We start from the raw sequence: 24,988 nt of genomic DNA, 5'->3' as shown, positions 1-24,988 counted from the left end.
AGCATTTAATAAGTTCACGCTTCCTTCCTAACCGATGTTGCAAAACTTGCCTAAAGGTGGGGTTTGAACTACAGATCCCTTGTCTGAGGAAAGGCGCTACCACTGCGCCACGGCTGCTCTTCAGTACATATTCATTCAGTAAGGTTATGTTTTTTTTTATACCATATTATTTTTATACAAAAAAACATACTGATGGTTCGGTTACTAACCACATCGATGATTCTATTTTAAAGGAAATAATTCCTCCAAATTAAGACAGAATCATTTTAAAAAAGAATTAGCATCAAATATTGTTTTATGCGTATGGTTATTTATAGTCTACGCTAAATTCATTACATGTTACATCTTATGAATTTGACGTATTCTTTTAAATGATATCTTATTCAAAATGTTATATTAATAAACAAAAAAATAATAAATAAAATGATATTAGATATTTAGTGTGTGCACGCATACTTTTACACTATTAGGGCTGAATAATACAAAATGTTAGTGCATAATTTAAAGTCTTGAACTTTATTTTTAGAATTATAAACAACATTGTCCCCCTTATTCCCTTACTGCTGTGAAAAGAAAAGAAAGTTAAAATTTAAAAGTGAACATTTATTATTTGTCATCAATTTCAAAGTTGACAAAATGTTACTATTTTATATTTCTTTACTTATAGCTGTCTCTTTATTTTATATTTTTTAACATTTAGCTGTCTCTTCAAAAATAATAAAAAATTGAAATAAAAAATGTTATACTTTTAACCAAAATAAATGCTTGATAAATTTCCAAGTACATGTAACTTCTACGAAATAGCAAATTAGCTTTTCCTGAGGTATCTTTCTCTAAAACCTCGTCACTGTAAAAGGTCAATTAAGATAAAGTACACTAGAATTCTGGTTGTAAGCGATACTCTGCCTTTTTGAATGAGTACTAATCTTTGCTCAGCAAAAAGTCATTACTATCTTTTAAGTAATAAGGTAGGCACAATTTTACAGCATATATAATACATAGTTGCATGAGAAAATGCATGTTTTTCATTTGATTGCAAAAGCTAGTAAAAAATTAGTTACGTATTTTAATTGATATATATTAAAATGTGGATGACTAAATATGTTATAAAAGGTATGCCTTTATTTCGCTATTAATTTTATCAATTTTTATGCTTTTATACATTATAATGCAAATTATAATACCGTAAATAGCAAAAACATAATATATATATATATATATATATATATATATATATATATATATATATATATATATATATATATATATATATATATATATATATATATATATACATATATATATATATTTATATATATATATATATTTGTATTTATATATATACATACATATTTATGTATGTACATATATATGATGACATAAACACAAACATATATACACACACACATACATACATGTATATATATTATAAATTAATCATAAATAGCCTTAACTCAACCCAAAGTAATCCTAGCATATCGTAAATTTACCCTCATCAAACCCTGTATTACGGTAATTTATGTGTTTAACTTGTTTATATTTTAGATTGTTTATAACAAGTGATTAATGACACTTGCTACATCAGGGTTTATTTCAACCAGTTGTTATAATCAATCTTTTCTAATCGTCATCTGATATTGTTTAGACAAGTTGGTTTCCATTGTATTGAGTATTAATAAATGGCGTCCGTCACCACAAGACTTTGGACTAAACACTCAGTTCTGGGCCAGCCTGCAGTTATAAAAAAATCAACTTGCAACATCTAGTGATGCTTACAGACTGTATGATTACTACTTAAAGCACAGTAAATATGATTGTATGCAGAAGAGAGTGACACCTGTAGCACATGTAGTTGTAAGTATCTACAACACTGCGAGTATCCCAGTAATTGACACAAAGAGTGTAGTCAACCGTATAAAGAAATTGATTGATAAAGTTAAGGGTCTTGCTAAATATCCCAGTTCTAAGAAGACATCCATCAACTACCAAGACTGTTTGAAATCATTGCAAACTGTATTTGATATGTGTACTTGTTAATGTTTGATGTGTACTTGTAAACGTGTTAACAGCGGTATACAAGAGAACTCGCAATGTATTTGTCCACTGTCGCATAAAATACCTCCAACATAATGGTCATTCTGGTTGGACCAAAAAGCTGAAAGGAAAATGTATATAGGCGCTATAGATATAAAAGCTACAGGTATGTTGCAGAAGAAAGAAATGAGAGCAGTCAAACGTTTAAACTTTGAGCGCAATCAGAAAATAAAATGAGACAAAAATTAATTATATCTAGAACAACATGAATGATGATGCTGATGATGGTGAGGACGTAGAACTTCAACTAAACATGGGTGACGAAGTTCTTGATCATGAAATTTACAGTGGTGAATCTGATAATGGTGTTGGAGCACCCAGAAACATGAAACAATATCCGGAGTTGTGCAAAGCTTTGGACAGATGAAAGATTAGTAACAGAGATGCTTGACTTGTAGTGAATGCAATACTAAAAGATATGAAACTATTGTCAGCAGAAACTGCAATAGATCCTGCAAAACTTAGACGTCAGAGAGGTCTTTGGCGGCAAAAACAAGTTTTAAGCATGCTGGCGAGATGCAAAAATTATTTTGTATTGGATTTGATGGGAAGAAAGACTTTACTTTTGTTGAGAAGTCTGGTGTACGTAGAAGCATAAAGGAAGAACATTATGTTATTGTATCATTTCCAAACAATAACTACATTAATCATGTAATACCTGAAACAGGTAAAGCAGCAGACGTTGCAAATGAGATATTATCGATAACTGCAAATACAAATTCAACAATACGCTACAAGCAGTTGTTTGTGACGTTACAGTAACCAATACAGGCAAACGAAATGGTATGATTCGAAAATTAGAGAAGGGCGTTGCAAGACCACTGCAATGGCTTGTTTGCCTGTTGCATGCTAATGAACTACCATTTCGGAAATACATTTCTGTTATTAATGGAGGATGTAAAAGAGGTCCTAGTAGTTGCAGTGGTGTAATTATCAGTACGCTAGACTTTGATCCCAAGGATTTACCAATTTCAAAGTTTAAAGCTATGTTGGGAAAAGTGGTTGAGATTAATGATGAGGTTAAGAACAATATAAGTACAGGTTAAAAATACCTTCTTAGAGCATGCTTTGCAGTGCAGCAAGGTTATACAAATAGTGATGAAATTAGGTCTTTACAGAACGCAATGCCAGGAAATTTAAACCATGCTAGGTGGCTGACAAAAGCCAACAGAATTTTGAAATTGTATATGTACCATCACTATACAAAATTATACGCTTTATAGTAAATGTTTACGCTCCTTCATGGTTCAATATCAAGAGTCATCCTTCTTATGCTGATGGTGCAAAGAACTTTTTTTACTTGCTGAAGCAGTGTCGTGAGTTTGGAGCAGAAGATTTGAAAATATTATAGCCTGTGTTGCAGAACAACAACTACTTTGCCCACTCCAAAATCATTCTTCTTTCTGGTGTTTGTGACAATGATGACTCTGTGCAACATTTCTGTTGTGAAAAAATAATTAATTTGAGAAGTAATTCGTGTAGTTCTTCTGTGCGTGTTTTTGATAAGTCAAGTATCAAGCTTAACGCCAATGCTTTGACTTACGTTGATATGATTGACTGGACTACAGCTAACCTCACACCACCACCATTGCTAGCAGCTATTGAGAATGAAAAACTTCAACACTCTCAGTTTGATTTCATTTTTGGTATACCCTGTCATTATCAAACAGTTGACCGTGCTATCCAAGATATCTCTGCAGCAAGCTCAACCATTTTCGGACATAAATCGCGATATGGAATGATTTTACAGTGTACTGCATCAAGAATAGAACCATCTAGTGTTAGCTGTAAATCAGATTTTTTTAAAATGCGCTTTATTATATTGTTTCATTGAACTAATAATATCTAGAACTTTACCATTTAAGTGAATTTTATGTTTCAACGTTGATAACACCCTCTTATCGTTGACAGGGCCGAAATTAAGGGTGTGCATGTTTTTTTTTGTTTTTTTTTATAGTAAGCAAAAAATGCTTATAACAGCCCCAAAAAATTACTTCTTTGCGCTAGCCATGGATATGGCCTTTTTAGCTGTAAGCCTTTAAAGGTTAAATCTTTGCGGTAAAGTTGCAAGTACAAGACACCTGTTGTTTTAAATGTTTTTGGCCTTTTTACAATAAGTAGCACCCAGAGCAACTTTTTAGACCATAGCCAGTTTAGCAACTCTAAATAAAAAAGGTATGACCCGCCCATTTATATATATATATATATATATATATATATATATATATATATATATATATATATACATACATACATATATATATGTGTGTGTATATATATATATATTTATATATAAATATATATATATATATATATATATATATATATATATATATATATGTGTGTGTGTATATATAAATATATATATATATATATATATATATATATATACACTAGGGTGTTCCAAAAAAATGACTTTTTTGAATTTCAACTAACATTGCTTTTCATAAGGTGCCCCAACCTTGATATTACTAATAATTTTTTTTTTTTCATGATTAGATCACTCCATGACTTCCCTCAATGGGTCCAAAGGTCATTTTTTGCCCCTTTTTTGCCCATATTTCGGACTAACTGAGGGGAGTGTTACCATTATCCAAATTGATTTTTCTTTCTTTTTTTTTGTTGTTTTATCTTTTTGAAAGAAATTAAAATATAATGTTAAGCTTAATTTTTTTTTTTACTTAAACAATGAAGATCAAAAAATTTAAAAATATTGATTTATTTTACAATATTTCAATATATTTCTCCTATGTACCATTTTAATGTGTTTTTTGTTAAATTTTAAATACACATATATTTGCTTCATTTTGTCAACAATTACATTTTACCTTTTGTACGCAATTTGATTTTTAACTTACTTAATATTTTGGTTAACATTTATCTTTTCAGTAACTAATTAACTTAAAAAGAGTTACATAATAGTAAAATGCCTCCAAAAAAGAAGTTGAAGCTTACTCGAAATAAGACTGAAGTATTTCTAGTAAAGAAAGTTATAGAAAATCTTTCATGTTTTAAACTTCCTACTGGCATAGAGGTTCTGCAATACTTCCTTTATCTAAGAGACTTGAATCCCAAAGTAAAGAAAACGGTTTTAATTAGGTGTCATTTTAAAATTAATTCATTTGAGCTCAGATGCCCTCCACAAACTGGCTGTTGTGTAATGTCTAAATTGGTAAGGCCATGGAATCTTGCAGGATTCTCTATCATAACCTTAGAAAATATCAGGTAAATTATGAATTCAAAATTTATCAACAAATTTATTATCTTTAATTTAAACATTGAATAAATTTTCCATTTTAAAGAAAGAAGAATGATAAAATGGTGAACAACTATTACAAGTTAAAGAAGAATAGCAAAAGGAACAGCCAACAGATACAAAAAGGAATGAGGAATTTTTTGAAGAAATATTAAAATGCTTTTGGATTAGTAAAAAAAAAGAAGAACTAATTGAAGATATTATGAAAGACAGGAGAAGGACATCCAAAGCCAAAAATGAAGATATTGCGTTTATCTTTGACCAACTTGGAAATAGGATGGGAAGAATAGGAACAAATTATGAAAGGTTTACATACACTATTAAGAGATCACACAAAAAATTGTGTTCTATGTTAAACATGGAAAGTAAACTAAACAATGGTAACAATCTATATAGTTTAGACAACTCTTCAAGCAGTGATAATAATTCTGACTGTGAATATATAGCAGATATAAAAAAAGAACAATCTACCTCTGTTGTTTTGTTTCCAAAAAATATTTAAAAAAAAACAGCTCTCACAGCAATAGGTGAGGGACTTTCAGTTAGACAACACACTGCAATAGTGGCAAGTGTTGTTGCAAATTCAGGAGGTGATGTTACTAATTTTGCAATATCTTCTTCAACTGCGTTTAGAGTTGCAGAGGAAGTTGTAACTAAAGAAGGAGAAAAGATTAAAAAACACATTACTGAACTTGTTAAATCTTCATCATTTCCAATTATTGTCCATTTTGATGGAAAAATAGTTAGAGTTTACAAACGGAATAGAACATCAACTTGACAGACTGGCTGTTTCCATCAGAATAGATGGACAGAGTGAGCTTCTTGGGGTTCCTCATTTGAACTCTTGCACTGGAGAAACACAGAAAAATACAATCATAAAACTTCTTCATCAATTTGATATTTTTGATAAATTACAAGGATGCGTTTTTGATACAACTTCTGTAAATACTGGTAATAAAAAGGGTGTGTGCATTAGATTAGCTGCAGAGCTTAATAGACCTCTACTTCTCCTAGCATGTAGGCATCACATCTATGAAAGGCATATTATTCACTGCTGGAACATTTATCCTAGCAGTAAAACAAATGGCCCAGATAATCCATTATTTAAGAAGCTTAAAGATGTATGGAACTCAATTGATCAAAATTTCATTGTGTTAAACAAAGTAAAAATTGAAGACATTTCTGATAGCTGGCTGCAAGTACAGTTTAAGGAAGCCTTATCTTTCTCTCAAAATATTATTAGAATGAAAACAATGAAAAAGGTATTTAAAATTTTGAATAAACTGAATTTTCTGTAATAAAATAAGTTTAGTACTGTTTTGTGTCTGAATAAATAGTTTTTTTTAGGATGGATGTAGGTCTGATTATCTAGAGTTAGTGGAATTGACAACAATGGTTTTATCTGGTGATGAACAGTACAAACTAAGAAAACCTGGGCCTGTACACCATGCCAGGTTTATGGCAAAAGGAATATACTTTTTGAAAATGTATCTCCTTATAGACAACATTTCTAGCTTGACAGATTTCGAGAAGAAAGAAATAAATGATATGGCATTCTTCACAGCTGTATTTTACACTGAGTGGTTTATAAAGGCTGAAATTCCTGCTATTGCTCCATATCAGGTGACATTTCTATGTTTTAAAAGTTTTTAATCATTTCTTTGAAAATTTTGTGTAATATTTAATAGTCTAAAAATCTTTAGGATATGAAAGCTCTTTGGCAGATGGTGAGATACTCAAAAATCAATCCTGTCCGGGCAAAACCTGTTATAGAGTCTCTAAAGAGACACACCTGGTACATAGACCCAAATATTCTAGTTATGTCTCTTGTTGACAAAAATGTACAAGAACGGAGTGACATTGCCAAGAAGTTGTACTCAACCCCAAGACCAACAACTTATGCCATAGAGAGACATCAAGTTAATTTAAATATACTGAACTCCCTTATGTTTGATGATGATACTCCCCCAAGTTTGATCCCGCTTATAACTGACCAGAGTTGGTTAATTTTTCATATCTTAAACCATGCAAATGCTGAAGTACAGTGGCTTAAGACTCCATCTGAGACATGGGATCTAAATGACTATTACCTAAAATTCAAACAATTTGTGAATAATCTTGAAGTAGTAAATGACTGTAGTGAGAGGGCTATAAAATTAGTTCAGGTATCTATTTTTTATGTTTGGTACTTACTGTTTATGTTAAAAATCTCAATTTATTTCACAAGCTCATTACTTTTAAATATTGTTTAATAGGAACTGATCAATAAATCGCACAATGAGGATAAAAGACAAAGTACCTTCCTTGTATCAAACAAATATAAGAGCGAAAGAACAATAAAAAAAAAAAATGATTATGTAAAAAATTCTTTGTTTACAAAATAAATTTATAAGCATAAACTATGTTTGACAACTAATTACTTAAGAAACTAATCATAAATATAATTTTTTTACGTAAGTATAAATATCTTAATAAGTAAATTATCTTGTTAACAAGCAGAACACTAATATAGTGCAAAAAAGCTTAAAAATGCCTTTTTTTTGAATTTTTTAATCTTCATTGTTCAAGTTTTTTTTTTTTTTTTTTTTTTTTTAGATTATTCACCTCCCCAAGGCCCGAGGGGCCACTACAATCGAGGAGGCTACTCATTTTTTTGTGGTTTTTTTTTTTTTTTTTTTTTATTTTTTAGTTGTTATTCGTGGTGCAACCCTCTCTCAACTCTTTAACTCCGAAACACGAACCTTGCCGAGCAAGGCCGCTGCGCGGAGAAACTAAGTTGAGCGCGGTACTTCCAGGGACGTGGTGGGAGTCGAACTCCGAACCTCTCGCTTACAAAGCGAGCGCTCTTACCACTACACCACTACCGCATGTAGTGTAACCGCTCTTACCACTACACCACTACCGCATGTACCGCAAGTAAAAAAAAAAAATTAAGCTTAACATTATACTTTAATTTCTTTCAAAAAGATAAAACAACAAAAAAAAAGAAAGAAAAATCAATTTGGATAATGGTAACACTCCCCTCAGTTAGTCCGAAATATGGGCAAAAAAGGGGCAAAAAATGACCTTTGGACCCATTGAGGGAAGTCATGGAGTGATCTAATCATAATAAAAAAAAAAAATTTATTAGTAATATCAAGGTTGGGTCACTTTATGAAAAGCAATGTTAGTTGAAATTCAAAAAAGTCATTTTTTTGGAACACCCTAATATACACACATAAATATATATATATATATATATATATATATATATATATATATATATATATATATATATATATATATACATATATATATATATATATATATATTGACAAAAGTAATATTTCCAGGTAGTGCTCAATATAAAAGTAATGCAAGTATATATTATAAGAACAATAACAAAATAATTATAATCAAATTTGAAATATAACTTTTATTACGTTTTATGTGATCATAAGATGTCAATTAACAAATTATATATAATACAATAAAATTTAATGATTTTGATATAAAGGTATGTTTTTATTAGGTACCACTCCACTAGGAGATGTTGTATAGGAGATACTATTTAAACTAATGCGCATTGCGCTGAATACTTTAAAGCTCTTACTCACATAACCTTTTGCTACAACGCAGCTGGTAATCAATTGCGCTTTTGGATATTTGAATTCTTGAACTTGATGTTAAGTTTCTACATAATCAAATTGTAGTTTCAATCTAGAGATTGAAATGCCCCACAATATTACTCACTTTATGGAGTCAACGGACTGATAAAGCTCTTTATGGATCACATGATAAAGAAAATGTTTGAAGATTGAACAGCTAAGGGTTTTATATATATATATCCTAATATATAAATATTAAACTTCCTACATTGAAAATTTAGGCATTTGACGGCAATTGGGAAAAGTTGCAAACTTTTTGGGGAAATTTTGATTCCGCAACTTATAAAAACAAAGATTTAAGTAACATGCAAAAAATGATTTATCTAAGAAATTTGGTGAATGGACAAGCTTTTTCTGCCTTTAATGGTTGATGACAGCTATCCACCCAAATTTGTAAATTTTGTTAAAAATAAGAGAAAACAGTACATACATAAATTATATTCTACAAAATTTGTTTTTATTACAAAAATATTGTTTTAAAAACGTTTATAAATTCTAATTTACAATTAAAATGTTTATAAAATTATTTGTTTATAAATTTTTAATATTTAAAAAAAAAAAAATTGCTAAAATATTGGTCTAGACACCTGTCGCAATAACTAAAAGAACAATTACGTAAATATGTTTCTGAATATTTGTATTCTTCGCAATCTTCACAATTTTTATGTAAAGAATAATGACATGATTTAATTTCTTGTACTTTTTCTGTTATGTGCTTTAATAAATCTTCTTTGGATGAAGTACGATAATAACAATAAAATTGATTAAAACTCCAGTGTAAATATTCGTTATAATGTAGTTTTATGTAATTGAAACATAATTCAAATTAAAATGTGCGGTGTGTTTAAATGTTTAAATTCTTTGTTATAAAAATCTTCCCAATCGGAATTGCGAAATTTCCATTGACAATTTACATAAGCTTTGTCTAAAGGTTATAGCCTGTTTTCTCATCTCGTCTAATCTTATTGAAAACTTTTCGTTGTGAATATGCAACGCTTCCAATATTGAATTTAATTGTGTTTCTGTTAGAATCATTATTATATATAAACTAAAAAAGAAAAAAATTTATAGGAAAAAAAAAAGGATAAGGTTAACTATAATAATAAACAATGATACAAATCATGCTAGTTATAAAATAAATATTATTAAAGTAAAGAAAAATTGAAAAATTATTTAAAAAAATTATAAAAGTAGTATCGCGTAGGCGTAAACTCCTATTATTTATGGTTATATGGAACGAGCAAGTTCTCGTACACCTCCTTGTATCTTTACACCTCCTCGTATTAATACTCCTCCTAGAGTTAATCTGTTAAACTTAGGAATGGAAATGAGAAACGCTGAAGTGGGGGTAGATCGATTAGAATGTAAAAATATGTTATATTGCAAACGAAAAACAAAATTAACGTATAAAAGAAATCGCCAAAATATAAAAAACGGACGCGGAGGACAACCTATATATAAATGGGTTTTGCGAAAGAGTTAAAGGTAAAAATTTATATCTTTATTTACAAAAAATTACATACTTACAAAAAATATTAATGTACATAGTTGCGTTTGTCAAAAATGCATTTCTTGTTCATTTTTGAACAGTCTCTTATTTTTCTAGGACGTAATTTACGATATTTGATATTGTCCAAAGATAAAACATATGTTGCATCTACCAAACAAATCAAAATAGTATCTGTTACTGTTTCTTTCAATCTATATTTTAATTAGTGTCACCTAAAAAAAGAGTTATATAATATATCTAATTATACAAAAATATTGCCTTGTTTAATTTTTAATATTTTTAAATTGTTCCTCGCATTCTGTACAATCAAAACACATATCGGTTAAATGATTCTCTTATGCTTTCTTAAATATAAATTTGTAATGGCGATTCGTTTTTGCAACAAATATAAGTTCATTAATTGTCTTATTTATGAAAAGCCAATCGTTGTTAAATGATCTTTTTGTATATTCGTCCATACATTCTAAAATTTTTGTAAATTCATTTTTATAATTGTTTATTTCCATATATAACATAAAAAAGTATACATTTATTAAAGAATATATTCAAAAAAAAAATATTTATAAATCATAACTTAAAAAATTAATTATAATGAGTATAGTATTTATAATTTGCAAGTGATTAAATATTTATAATTCGTAATTATAAAACATGTTAAGTTCGGCATTCGATTTGCACATTTCAATGAAAGCGTTAGATTTCAATAAACATAGATTATAATACTGGTTTGGAGTATTTTGCATACTAATTTCATTTAGTTGATGAGTTAATTTATTAAGTTGTGCGTATAAAAGCGCAAGTTCTTTTCTTTTATGTTCATTTAACATGCATAACATTAAACAAGGAGCAAATTTTGTTTATTATTTCTAAACGTTAAACGTCGTGATTTTCTTCCGTGAATATTATTTCTTTCATGTAATTTTTGATTTCAATTAGATTTTCTTTCAATTTTATTTTGCCTTCCGTAAAACTAAATTCCATGTTATGTAATCTAAAAAACGTTATAAAAGGCACGACACTTTCACTTTGAAAAAGCCAAAAAGTAAATAAAATAGTTTAAAGCAAAAAAACGTTTGAAAAAAATGAATGATACTTTCACTTTGAAAAGTCAAAAAGTAAATAAAAAATATTTTAAAAAATATTCGCGTTGTTTAATCCGTTGCAATATTTGTTTAGTATGTTTTTTTAAGAAGCGTATAAAAGAACAAATTTATCATTAGTAAAATTTTTTTTTAAAGAAATGGAACATTTTAATTTGTTTTAGATACAACGACGCATTATGTGCGCACTGTTTTGTCGGGAAATGGCTTCTGTAATTAAAGTACTAAAGGAAAGAAGGAACAGGTTAATGGACGAAGTGGATTTAAGGGTTATGATTAGAGCGATATACATATTGATACTTAGTAATGACAGTTACTTAGGAATTTTAAGCTTCCATGAGGATTTGGTTAAGTAAGTTGTTACTAATTTTTTTAGAAATTACCTCAAAATACAACAGAAAGACATGACGGTAGATTCTTAATTAAAAAATTTTTTGTTTAAAAATTGTTAAAGTTATAAAAAATTGTTTAATTTTTTAATATTTCAGTTTAATATTTCAGTTTTAGATCTGTCATCTTTTTTTTTCTAAAGGTTTTTCTAAAGGTTTTTCTGTCAATTCTAGTTTTTGTTCAACAGGTTTTTCTTCTTTTTCTTCCATTTTTTTATTAAAATAAAAAAAACAAAATTTTTATTAATATCTATTTATTTACAAAAAAAATTTACAAAAGCGGTCTAAAATGATTTTTTTAATATCCATTTTTGGTATGCTATCCGTAGCATAAAGTAATTATTCCATTGTTCCGTTACGACTCCATATTTTTAACATTTGAAAACATTTTTCTTCGACATATCTATAATCATTATCAATAAGGTCGAGTTGATATTCGTCCAATTTTTAATTATCTTCCACAGGGTTTCCAATCTCGACTTAATCGTCTTGCTATTTCTGTTAGGAAAATTGTATCTTCTATTATATTATGACTCATTTTTTCTCTCTTAAAGACAAGATCAATTATAATGTATTCTAATAAAATCTTCTCAATATTTACAATCCTCTTCATAACAGCCTAGATGACATACAAAACTCAAATATTCAAGTAAACATTCAGTACAACAACTTAAAAATTCTTCACGGATTAACTCGCGTCCGTTTTGAGTGATTAAAATTAAACGAGAAGTAGAAAATCCTTATTTATCCTGAAAATATTGAACTTTGTTTTCTGTATTTTCTACTATATAAAAATTTTTTAATTCGACTTCTTTTAACTTGTTTTCCAGTTTTAGGGTTGTTAATTTTTGATCAAAAAAAAAAACTCCATTTTTTTTATTTACAAAAAAATTTTACAAATTTATATTCTTTTTAATATCGTATAATAAAGTTATCAAAACTTCACGATTAAACCTTGCCATTGTATGATAACGCTCTGATTCTTTTATATTTTTTTCAATTTGAAGTAATGTTTGTTTTTGTTCATCACTACAAAAGTTTTCCAAATCAGGTAACACTTTAAAATTAGCTTCACGTATCGCCTGTAAACTATAATGATTTTAATTTCTGTCATGATACCATCGTCAAAGGCGTAATTTTTTTGGGTAAACCTTTTTAAAAATCAATAACATGTGTCTCTATTTTGACTTGTTTAAAATTAACACTCATTCTATTTTGTTCAATGGGTTGTTTTTCTTTAACAAATGGATAAGGCAATTCTCTAAATAATCTTTCAGCTGCAAAAATATCAAAACCATTGACATAATTTAAAAATAATAATTTAGAAATAGGCACTCCTTTAGCTCTGTTTTTATAATAATTTTCTTTTTCTTCATCACCGTTTATACTGTGATCGCTATAACATTTGGGTCCCATTGCAAAGGCTTGAACAATGTAATGGGGAGGTGGTATTTCGTTTTGAAAATGGTCCGTTTCTTTAGCATAAAGACTTGAATAAAAACAATGATTCTTTTTATAATTAGAATAATCCATTCATTGTTGACCCATTTTTGAAAAATAAATCCATTCTTCTAATTTATTACGAAAATTAAAATTAGTAATGTCTTTTTTTTGTGTAATAAAAAAGCAACCAGAATCAGTATCTGTCACTACTAAATTTTTTTCAGCTCCATGACTTCTAAATACTTTACCCAATTCCCAACTAAAACGTCCTACGTTGAGTTTAGCATAAGATAAAATTTGTGAAGCCTCAATACGTAAAGATTTGTTAATTAACTTACATTTTTCACAGGTAGTTAAAATGAGAGCGTTTTTATGAACTTTTGTTTTTAAAAGTTCAAAGACATTTTTCATTTCTAGATAATTGTTTTCATCATGAAACAAAATACTTTTAGTTTTGACATTACTAACCAAATTCAGAAGATTTTCTTTGAAATAATTATCACAATTAAAACCAGAAGACTCGTAATAATCTAAACAAACTTTTTTTTTTAAAAACGTCCAATTTATATCTTTCGGGTTCAACACCGCTATACACTTATTCGTTGTATAATAAATTTGGAAAATGAGAAGGGAATAATAATTTGATATTTTCATCACTTTGCCCTTCTCGATTTAAAACGTTGCGAATATTTTGAAAATTTTCAATAATATTTTGAAAAGCTTTTTCTTCGTGATTCATAAAAACAGTATTTAGCTTTTGTGCAATTTGTTGACTTAATGTTTCGTAATATCCGTTAAATTGTAATTTGCAAGAAGCATCTACTACTTTGTCTCCCTTTTTAATCGCTTCTTTTTTTTTCCATATTTTCTTTTACCTTTTTTCGAGCTAATGGATATTGCCAAAAGGAAATACTTTATAAATTTTTTCAACAACACACCTGCAAAATTTAGTTAACCATATTAATGTGTCTAAAAATTCACACGTTTCATGTGAACCTAATTTCATGACTAGTTTAATCGTTTTGTCTTTTTTTATATTATATTTTCCATTATTTTTAAATAACGTTTAGATACAATTTCAGTAGGAGATTAATCTTGTAATGATATTATTTCTTTTTCTACCATAGGTGAAAAGCCTCCTACTCGATCTTGATATTCTGGTCTCGTGGTAATTTGACAATGAACTAAAGCACTTGTTGAAAAACCGTTTACATTTACACGATGATATTTTTGAATAACATCATCCAAAGTGATGCACTCCAAATCATAAGAACATTTCATATGAAAAAGTAAAGGTTTTAATTGAGCTCGGCCATATTGACCATTTTCATCCATAAAAAATAAACAACCTCTTAATATGTTATTGTTTAATTCGAGCCCTTTTATTTTAGGTTCAAACTAATCTGTATCAATGGCGTATTTTTGTGTACCGTTGGTTGGCATGCCACCTCGAATACTTTTTTCAATCACTTTTTGATGTTTATATGTTGAAGGATATTGAATTTTAATTAAACTTTTAGTAGAATTTAATTTACTTGTATAACTAAAAATGCTAACATGATTAATGATATGAAATTTAGTAAATTCAAATGTTCTTTCGTCAAAATCCACCATCACAGATCCCAAAACCACTGTATCTAACACCGCATAAATATGTAATAAAGATTTTAAATGTTTTAAATTTAAAAAAAAAATGTTTTAAAAAAAATTCCACAACTTTTGAACACCTTCATAAGCCTCTTTTATTTTTTTAATTTCCTCTTGTAAATTTTTAGATTTCATTATTTCATTTATATCATCATTTCGTTTTGAGCAAATAATTCAATAGGGGGAATAGTTTTATGTTCAATGTCAAACTGTCAACAATTTTAATATGTTTGCCTATGCAAAATAATTTTGACTTTGCTGACATTTTTAGATATAACAAAAACATCTTCCATGCTGCTGTATTTTATAAAAGCATTAAAAGGTGTTTCTTCAGATTCAGCCAGTGACCGTATAAGGGGAATCTATAAAAAAAATTTAAACCTTCTACAATCATAATATGGTTGTCTAAAGAAGCATTATGAGCAAAAACAGGCTATTGATGACTACATCTTCCTAAATTTTTGTTGCAATAATCATGAGCCAAACCGTATACTTGACCTGATAAATGATCATGGTCAATAACTAGATAATCTTCAAAAGAATAGAGTTAAAGCGTTACATTCTTTTAAAAGTTTGTGTCTATTTTTTCATCTTGAGTAATGTTTTTTAACAATGTCTTTTTTTCAAATTTTTTATTGAATGTGACCAATATGCAATGAAACCATAATTCGTGTGAAGGTTGTTTAAAATTTTTCATTAGATACAAAAAAGTAATAGGATCATTGATTTGACCATATTTATATTGACTAGGTATTGATGCTTCGTTGATACATTTACAAAATAGCTTTATTAAAAAGTAATGATCTTTTAACAATTCAATGTTGTCATTTTCAAACCATATTTCTAAGTGATTTTCAGTCATGATAAGTGAAGCCAATTGTTTCATATATTCAATAAGATCATCACTGTTTATTCTGACATAATCACTTAATAAACCATTTAAAGCTGACATGTGTTCAAATTTTTTTCACCATCTACAACAAATATATTATAAACTCGATACTTTAGGTAAATCTTGTTTTATTTTTTTAGAATTATTTGAATGTAAATAATTTTTTTTCTTCTGTTGTTATACTTAAATTTTGAAAACGAGGTAAACAAATTTCATAAGTAAAGCGAACCAAAGTATCTGCTAACGCAATCAAATCATAAACTCGCAACTCCATTTTTAGTACTTCTATATTTTCATGAGTTGAGTTTAACTTTTTCCATAAAATACGACTATGCGTTTTGTGAAGTAAAGAAACTCCAGCTTAATAATATTCTGGTAAACAGGTTAAGGGTTTCTTTCTAAACTTTCAATTGTATTTTCATGATAAAAAATCCATTGTGTAATAACGTGTCCTTGTTCATCCAAACCAAAGCATTCTCTCGCTAATTTTTCATTGATGCATTGAATAACAATACTATGAAAATGATAACTGAGTTCAGATAAGGGTTTAACTTTTAAAGTTGCATTGTCTTCTGACTTTGTAATACTCATTTCACAATCAAAAGTCATCAAAAAAGGAAATAAATTTCTACTAGCGCTCTTAAATGATTTTTTTGGATTATAATAAGTAATACAATCACCATATGTAAATTTATAAGGTTTATAATAACCTTCACATTGATGTTTGTCACTACTAAATTTTTGTCCGCATTCTGAACATTGAAAATGAACACGTGAACCAAATGAAAAATTATGCATAGTCGTAAATTTTTCATTCAATATGTTTATAGCGTGAAAAGAATCGTATTTTTGAAAAATACAAATTTTTATTGTGTTGATTGTTTCTCTACGTTGATTAGCTTTATTTCTTTCATTCTCATCGACAAAAACTCTTGTGAATCCTGATCGTCTTTGGTAATGTTTGCGCTTTCATATACTACTTTTAACAGTTCTGTAAGAGAGGTTTTATATTGAGATTTTAATTTAGAATGCAATAAACGAATTTTTGTATTTATGGGGAAAAATATTGATGCGATCAAAAATACTTTCGTAGGCAAAAGTGTGACACAAATCTAACAAAGTTTGAAAAGTCATATTTTTAGATTTTTTTTTTAAATCTTGCAAAACATTTCTCCAACTTGTAATATTTTCTTTGTTTTGATTTTCAAAAAGGAGTTGTAAAATATTTTCTTCAGATTGTAAATCGACGATATTTATTTCCAAAATTTTTCGATTCCATTCTTTCATTGTGCACACATTCCATTCTCGAACCAACAAAGATATATGAAAAGCAGAATAAAAACATAAACCAGGTTCAAACAAAATACTATAATCCAAAAACATTTTTCTTTTTTGTTCATAAGACAATTTGGTATAAGAAACACCTTCTTATACCAAGAATGAAGTCTGATTTTTCCCATTGTGTTATGGAATGAGGTTTACTATTCTCCAACCCATTCGTTTACATCGATTTCTTTAATATTTTTTCGATGTTTTTTGTATAAAGTTAGTTTTTGTTTTTTTTCATAATTCTTTTTATCTTTTTCTTTTTTATTTTGTAACCACTCTTCCTTATTTTTAAATTTTTTATATTTTTCTTTTCTTTTTTGTAACCACTCTTCGTTATTTTTAAGTTTTTCGTAGTTTTTTTTATTGCGCTTTTTCTTTTTTTTAATTTGCTTTTCAGTCATTTCAATTTTTCTTTTATAACAAGACAATTCATAATGTCGTAATTTCATCATTGATCTATCGGAGATTTGACTTTAAAATTACATAAACGTATCAGTCTCCATCCACTATCGTTTTCCAAAAATTAAAAAATACCTTGAAGGTTTGCATCCTGAATAAAACGTAAATTGGTTGGACCTTCTAAAGGTTTTATAAAATAAACAGGTGAATTGTAACAGCGTTTTATTATTTTACAATATCCATCTTCAATAGATTTGTAACATAAACTAACAATATTATAACCAATTAAAAATTTTGAAACAAATCCACAAAAGCAGTACTATTTTTCAATTCCATTTCAAACCCTTGTAATGTTTCTTGTTCTAAATGAAAAACAATTTCATCAGGACTTTGAATTTCTGCATTAAGTTCCAATTGTTCAACTATATCTTCATCTTTATAAGCGTCTTTGATAAAATAAAAATGTTTTCTATAAAAGCTATCGTTACTAAATTTACTTTCCTCAGTTTTATATTCAAATTTCATTTTTTATACCTGAAAAAAAATCACGTGTTTTTTATAAAATTCTTTTACATCAGAATTAGCAGTTATATTTTTAAATATTTTTCGTAATTCTGATTCGTTATTATGATTAATATAAACAGCATTAATATTACACACTCGTGATAAAGATACATAATAAAGGCTATTATTAAAAGCGTTAGAATTAAAATTAATAACTGGTTTACTCATTGTACTTCCTTTAGCTTTATGCACCGTAAAAGAAAAAGCTAATCGTAAAGGTAAACCCACTCTTGAGGCTATAATAGCGTGAGAACAATCTAAAATCTCTTCTTTTACGGGTTCAATTTTAACTTCTCTCATTCATATTCATCCAAACAGCATTAATTTCTATTAAAGTGATTATACCCACTGTGCCATTACACAAAAACCTTCTTTAACATTGGCATTTCTTACAAGCATAACAACTGCATTTATATTAAAATGAATACCTGCAGAAATTTGAAATGTAAAATGTATTTTTGGATTTTTAATAACATCTTTAGCATAAAACCAACGTCCTTCATTCGTTATATCATTCATTTTCTGACCGTTATAAACATCAACTTCCATATTTTTAAAAAATAATCTCGTATATTTAATATTAATGTTTTCATCTTTTTCAAAACGAGGAGTCATAAAATAATCAATAGTTTGATCGGATACTTTACCAAAACGAATTTCGTTTAAAGCTTCAAAAAATTTAGCATCATTTTGTCTAAAACATTCTGTTAAAACAAGAACTTGTGTCATGTATTGTTGCCATATTTTTGATTTAAAAACAAATTCTCCTTTCACTGGTGGCAATTGAAAAAAACCACTAAAGCAATCACGAAAAAGTTCATCATCACATTGTTTAATTTTGCAAGCTATTAAATGCAATAAATCAAATGTTTGAGCATTAATCATTGAAATTTCATCGATAATTAAAGCATCAGTTTCCAGCCAATGCTTTTTAACATCAGGATGAATATGTTGCATATAAAATCTAAACCTTTGACACCTGTTTCAATACCAGCAAAAGCAGTAGTCACACCATTTAATAAATTTAAGCTGCTTTTCCTGTACTCGCTGTAATATGTATTGTTTTATAGATTTGAATGCTTTGAGCGATTTCTTTGACTATAACTTTTACCACAATCAGCACCTCCTGTAATAAAAAAATTAAGTCCATCATCAAGCCGTTGAAGAGCCTTTTGTTGTTGTAAAGATAACATTTTTTTATTATTTGCTGAAAAAAATTACAAAAAAAATTAATTTGAATATAAATACATAAAAGCGTATTTAACAAAAAACATCATAAACACAATGTTCGTATCCATCTTTTTTCTATTGTAGGTAAAAAACTATTATCCTTGTTATCTTCAAAAAGTAATAAAAATTTAACAGCCAATGTTTTATCTTTGTTCAATACATTTTCTTGTGTATTGTTTGTAATTTGCTTCATGTGTAACAATTCATCAATTTTTTATTATTTTCACTATTTCTTATTCTATACATCTGAAAAAAATTACATTTAATTAACTTATTAAAAACATTTTTCACAATATATAAAAGCACAACAAATCATTTTCTGTTAGTTACATTTTTTTTATTATGTAATCTAAAAAAAACTTATTCTAAAAAAATTAAAAGATACAAAATAAAAGTTTAATTTTTATTTGATAATTCTATTTGATATTTTTTCTTGAGGTCGTTGTGGTATATATATTTTTTACTTTCTCAAAATTTTCTATGACATATATGGATCGGAATTACAAATCGTACATTTTTTTAATTTTTTTAATTGAATTAAAAAAACCTGTTTTATTAATAAAAAACTTTTTTTTTATCTAAATTCCTATATAAAGAGTTGTAAAAAAAATAGTTCATTTTTGAAAGACAAAATGACTAGCAAACAACTTAATGAAAGTCTGATCAAAGCAGTTCAACGTTTTTATTCTGATAATGAATTACATCCTATGCTGTATGAATTTCGTCATTTAAATAACACGTATGAAGAGTGGCAAGATATTATATTTTCCTATTTAGAAAATTTCAACTTGGAATTAACTTTGGAAGAAGAAAAATTTGTTGATTTGTATTATATTTTCATAGCTAAAGACTATAAAAGTTCTCTTCATCTGTTTGAAAAAGCATCTCGTCGATATATGACTTTTGCAGAACAAGCACCTTCGTGGATAAATAGCTTGTTTGAAGTTTGTCGTATGATAAATGACGATTTTTTAAATATAATAAAAACAACGGTGGAAAAACAATATGAAGAACAAAGAGAAAAGATGAGTTTATTAATCTTTATAAACTTTATTAGAAGTCAACAAAAAGAAATCAAAATAAATGTACTTCATGGAAAAGCAAACTTAAACTGTCTTTGAAATCTTATTTTTTGTTTCCTTATATGACCAACAAATGGGAATGCGACGACTTGAAGAAAAATTGTAAAATATTAGAAAACTTTTAACCAGCTTGCATGCAACAGCCCTATTTTTCGTACCACGACAAGCTTTTTCATAATGGATATTATACCATTTACACGCCTACACCTATTTATGAATATTTTATAGATAAAAAAGTTCATACAGAAGGTGATAAAGTTTATATTTATAAAGCCTTTGAACGCTGCAATTTTTCCTACAGCTCAATGGTTTTTTTTCTTTAAAAGAAATTTTAACATTTCGATCATTTTATACAGAAAAGAAAACGAAGTTTAAAATTACGAAAACAATAGAGCAGTATAGAGTCAACCTATACATAAAAACTCTAATTTTACCAAGTATTATTTGAACACGAAAGAAGGATTATAACAAGACATTTTTTTTTTTTTTTTTTTCCATTTCAAAAATATGGTATACAATTAATTATGGTATAAATTGTTAATACGAAATATATTGTCAAAACATTCACATTCATCTTTTTTTTTAAATAGTCATACAATGCATATTATTATTGGTAATCAATTTGATAAACCCTCTGTAATCTTCAACACATATATCTGTTTGTGCAAAACCGTTAACATAATCTTCTAAAAATAATGAAAACATCAACGTTTCGTAGCAAGGACAGTGTTCCAAATTATGTGTTTTTGATAAATAATGTTAAAAATGTTCCATACACAACGGTTCGTTGTTCATATACATAGGTAGCATGCATGTTTTAGGAAATAGCAATCGATTCAAATCAAAAGTATAAATTTTACTTTGCTTGTCGAATGAGTTCAAAACGTTTTTTTCAATATTATTCAATTTGTATTTATTTAACTGTTCTTTTAAGTAATCGATTATAGAACAGCAAAAAATAATTTCGCCAGTAAATTTAAACGATTGGTAATAGCTTAATCCATGAATATTATTGTAGCAATAATTAAGATTTTTTTAAATATTTTTTATCTAAATTATCAAACTTTAAGCATGGTATCACTTGCACGTGAAAATATTGTTTATCGTTGAGCAATCTTAAACAAAGTTCTCTTGCGCTAGATGAAACATCTAAGAGAGTTAAACATCATGAAAAAAAGTCTGAAAATTCTTCACCCTCATCTGATCATGTAGAAGAAGAACATTATACAGATAAAAAATCAATTGAATTTCTACAAAATGTACGCGATTCTAAAAGAATAACACTAAATTCTTATAGTATTGAAAAATGTTTTAAAAACAGTCAATTTAAAAATTTGTTAGAAAATCCACAACTCTGCCCTATTCATCAGGAACAGTTTGACAAATTAAAAAAAGAACATGTCGACAACAACTTTATAGCCGAATACTATAATTCTAAGCTCACTGTTTTGTTGCTAGAAAGAGATATAAAACCTACTTTCGATCAAACAGATGGTTTCGTAGATACTTTTACCACAAAAATAATACCTACCGTCTTCTCTTTAATAGAAAAACTAGATGGAGCTTTAAAAAAGAAATCTGTTAAAAGAAACATTGAAGGAATTATAAAGGAAGGAACCAGCGACAAAAAAACTTTATTTGTTAATATATTACACGCTATTGTAACATTATTAATTGTGAGTTTTTTTAGTTTAGAAAAAGAAGAACAAATGGCTACTGATGAATCTTTGTCTCGTTTTTTTAAAAACTCTGAATTTAAATTTTTTTTATAGGAGTTTATGCTTTTGATGAACTCAGTCAAACGCAGACTCATATTCATATTATTAATAATATGAAAAAAAAATGGTTCTTTTATTATTTACAACAATGAAAATACAAAAGAAGCAGGACAGCATTGGAGAGCGTTGATCAAAATAGATAAAGCTCATTTTTTTTGTTTTGATAGTTTAGGAGAAGAAAGTGTATTACAACAAATTCCAAGTTATTTATGACTCAATAGGCATTTGTTTGAAGCAGTAGAAGAAGTAAAAACCAACGTGCAAATCAATACTATTAATATTAACTATAACGAAAGTGAAATTAGTTCTTATATACAACAAACAAACCATTTCCCAAAAGAATGGACAGCAGACAATCACGAGTTTTATTGGTTTACTAAATTTATTTTAAAATAAAGCGCTTTGACCGGCAATCAAAATGTTTGTTTTTCATATAACAAATTTTCTTTTCAATGGAACGATAGCAGTTTATGTGGCGCGTTTGCCGCTTATTTTGTAGCTCTTTTATTTCGCAGTGAAAATGTTTTATATACTGATCAAATTTGTTTACCTTCACTGTGCAGATTGTTAAATTATTACTTCTTCGAAGTAACAACTCTTCATGTTTCACCACTAATTCAATTAAATCTCTATCCATTCTTTGAATTAACAAAAAAAAACTCCTTCAATATCTCGATGTTACTGCTAAACAACTGTTTGAAAAATATATTTGCATTTATATATGAGAAAACAGAAAAAATTGGAACGAGAGCTTTTGTCTATAAAAACAAAACAAATTCTTTTGAATTATGATATTTTTGAAAAACAAATATTGCAATTAAAAGATATTTAAAAGATGCTGGGTTCTTGAGAACGAATAACGAATGCACGTGGGATAAAATATTACTATTAGATATTAAAGCTATTCCTTTTGTCATTAACGAGGAAAATATTTATTACATGCAGCAAAATGAAATGAATCTAATTCACTTGAACAATTATTCTCGATTAAAGACTGCCAATCAATTTTTAGATAATCCTATTAATGATGTCATGACTAAAAGAGAAATAAAAAAACAGGTCGCGCTGAGTTTAATCTAAACAATCATGAAGAGATCTTCGCACACGTTACTAGAAGAAATTATAAAAGAAAAATGCTCAACATGTAATGGTTACGGAGAATTGTTTTTTATCGTTTTTAGAGAATAAAAAATACAGAACTATTAAAAAATTGCACTATGCATGTGCTTAATAAAGAACTGTGGGTTTTTTACAACGTTACGAAAAGAATCGCTAAAGTAGTCCTTCATAAAAGCACTTGTTTAACTTGCAATGGAAAAAAGGCAATCACCATAAAACGCTATAAAAAGCAAAAAATAGAAGAAAAAGAAAACAATTATTTATTTGTACATATTTATTCTTTAGAAAATTTTAAATAATATTTTTTTACAATTGTTTTTTTTTAATATACTTCAAATACTTTGTCGGGTGGCATGTAGGGGTTGACGGGTTTTGTAACAACAGGATTCGGAGCGCTTGTAACAGCTTTTGTTCTTTTGCCTTTCCATGCTTTTTTTAAACCATATAAAATCGGACCCACTTGTAACGCGTTGGTTATATTTTAAGGAGTAATAAAATCAGCTATTTCCACGTCTTCCACGTCCTGTTTTACGAGTATTCTTTCTATAAACTCTCTGATTGTTTTATTTATTTCGTTTTTGATATTTTCTTCTATAAGCCTTCTATAATGTTTCATAAGATTTTTTATTTAAACGCATAAACTTTTCAAACGATATTTCAAAATGTTTTTTTTCTCCGTTTTCATATATAAAATCAAAATTAAGTTTTTCATATAAACGAGTAGCTTTAATATATTCGTTAGGATTGAAAATCCAAAAATGACTATCTTCATCACAACCATCAAGTATTTGTCTATAAAACTTTGCTAAACGTGGATAGAGATAAAATCTTTTACGTAGGTTATAAAATCCATTTTTTTTTAAATGAGACTTTTTTTTCAAGTAGCCAAATATTAAATGACTGTCAATTACATTGACAAAATCCTCATATAACATTTCAAATTCGTGTTTATTTTCATCATAAATAAAATCAATATGAGCGTTATCATGAGATCGAGTTACTTTAATTTGTTTACTACAATCCAATCGAAAAAATAATTTGAAATTACCCTGGACTTGTTTTAAACTATCATTGTCTGTCAAGATAGAAGCTTCTATATTAATAAGTGATTTATAAAGTTCTTGTTAACAAGTACAATCCATTTTTTTCAAATGAATTTTTTATATAGAAAAACTACATTTATAGTTTTTTTTTCAAAAAAAACAACAGAAAAAACACTATTAAATATTTTTTTAGCAATTTATTTTTAGTATTTCATTACCAACATAAAATACTCCCTTATCTACATAAGAAATTGTATATATCGTATTTACAACATCAAAATCTAAAATCATTCCACCTAAAAAGGTGGATACTTTGTGTGTCCATTTTTTTATCACCACTAACAATTTCAGCTGTTCCATCTTTATAGTCCAATGTTAAAATATAATCCCCATAATCGCTCGTATCCATTCTTAAATTTTTAACTGTGTTTCTTTTTGTCTTTTTCACATCTGCTAGCAAAAGAAG

At 27.7% G+C, this 24,988-nt stretch overlaps 1 protein-coding gene across 1 annotated transcript; it reads left to right on the top strand.

Moving 5' to 3' along the window:
- Positions 1–3,643: 3,643 nt before the first annotated feature.
- Positions 3,644–7,003, top strand: LOC136086452 (uncharacterized). Its single transcript, XM_065808749.1, has 4 exons — positions 3,644–3,881; positions 5,863–6,044; positions 6,094–6,612; positions 6,698–7,003. The coding sequence occupies exons 1-4, from the start codon at positions 3,644–3,646 to the stop codon at positions 7,001–7,003; spliced, it is 1,245 nt and encodes a 414-aa protein (XP_065664821.1).
- The last annotated feature ends 17,985 nt before the right edge of the window (positions 7,004–24,988 follow it).

Source organism: Hydra vulgaris, chromosome 10, assembly GCF_038396675.1.
Source record: "Hydra vulgaris chromosome 10, alternate assembly HydraT2T_AEP".
Lineage (NCBI taxonomy): Eukaryota > Metazoa > Cnidaria > Hydrozoa > Anthoathecata > Hydridae > Hydra > Hydra vulgaris.
Note: the sequence above shows the minus strand (reverse complement) of the source record. Positions and strands in the feature narration are given on the sequence as shown.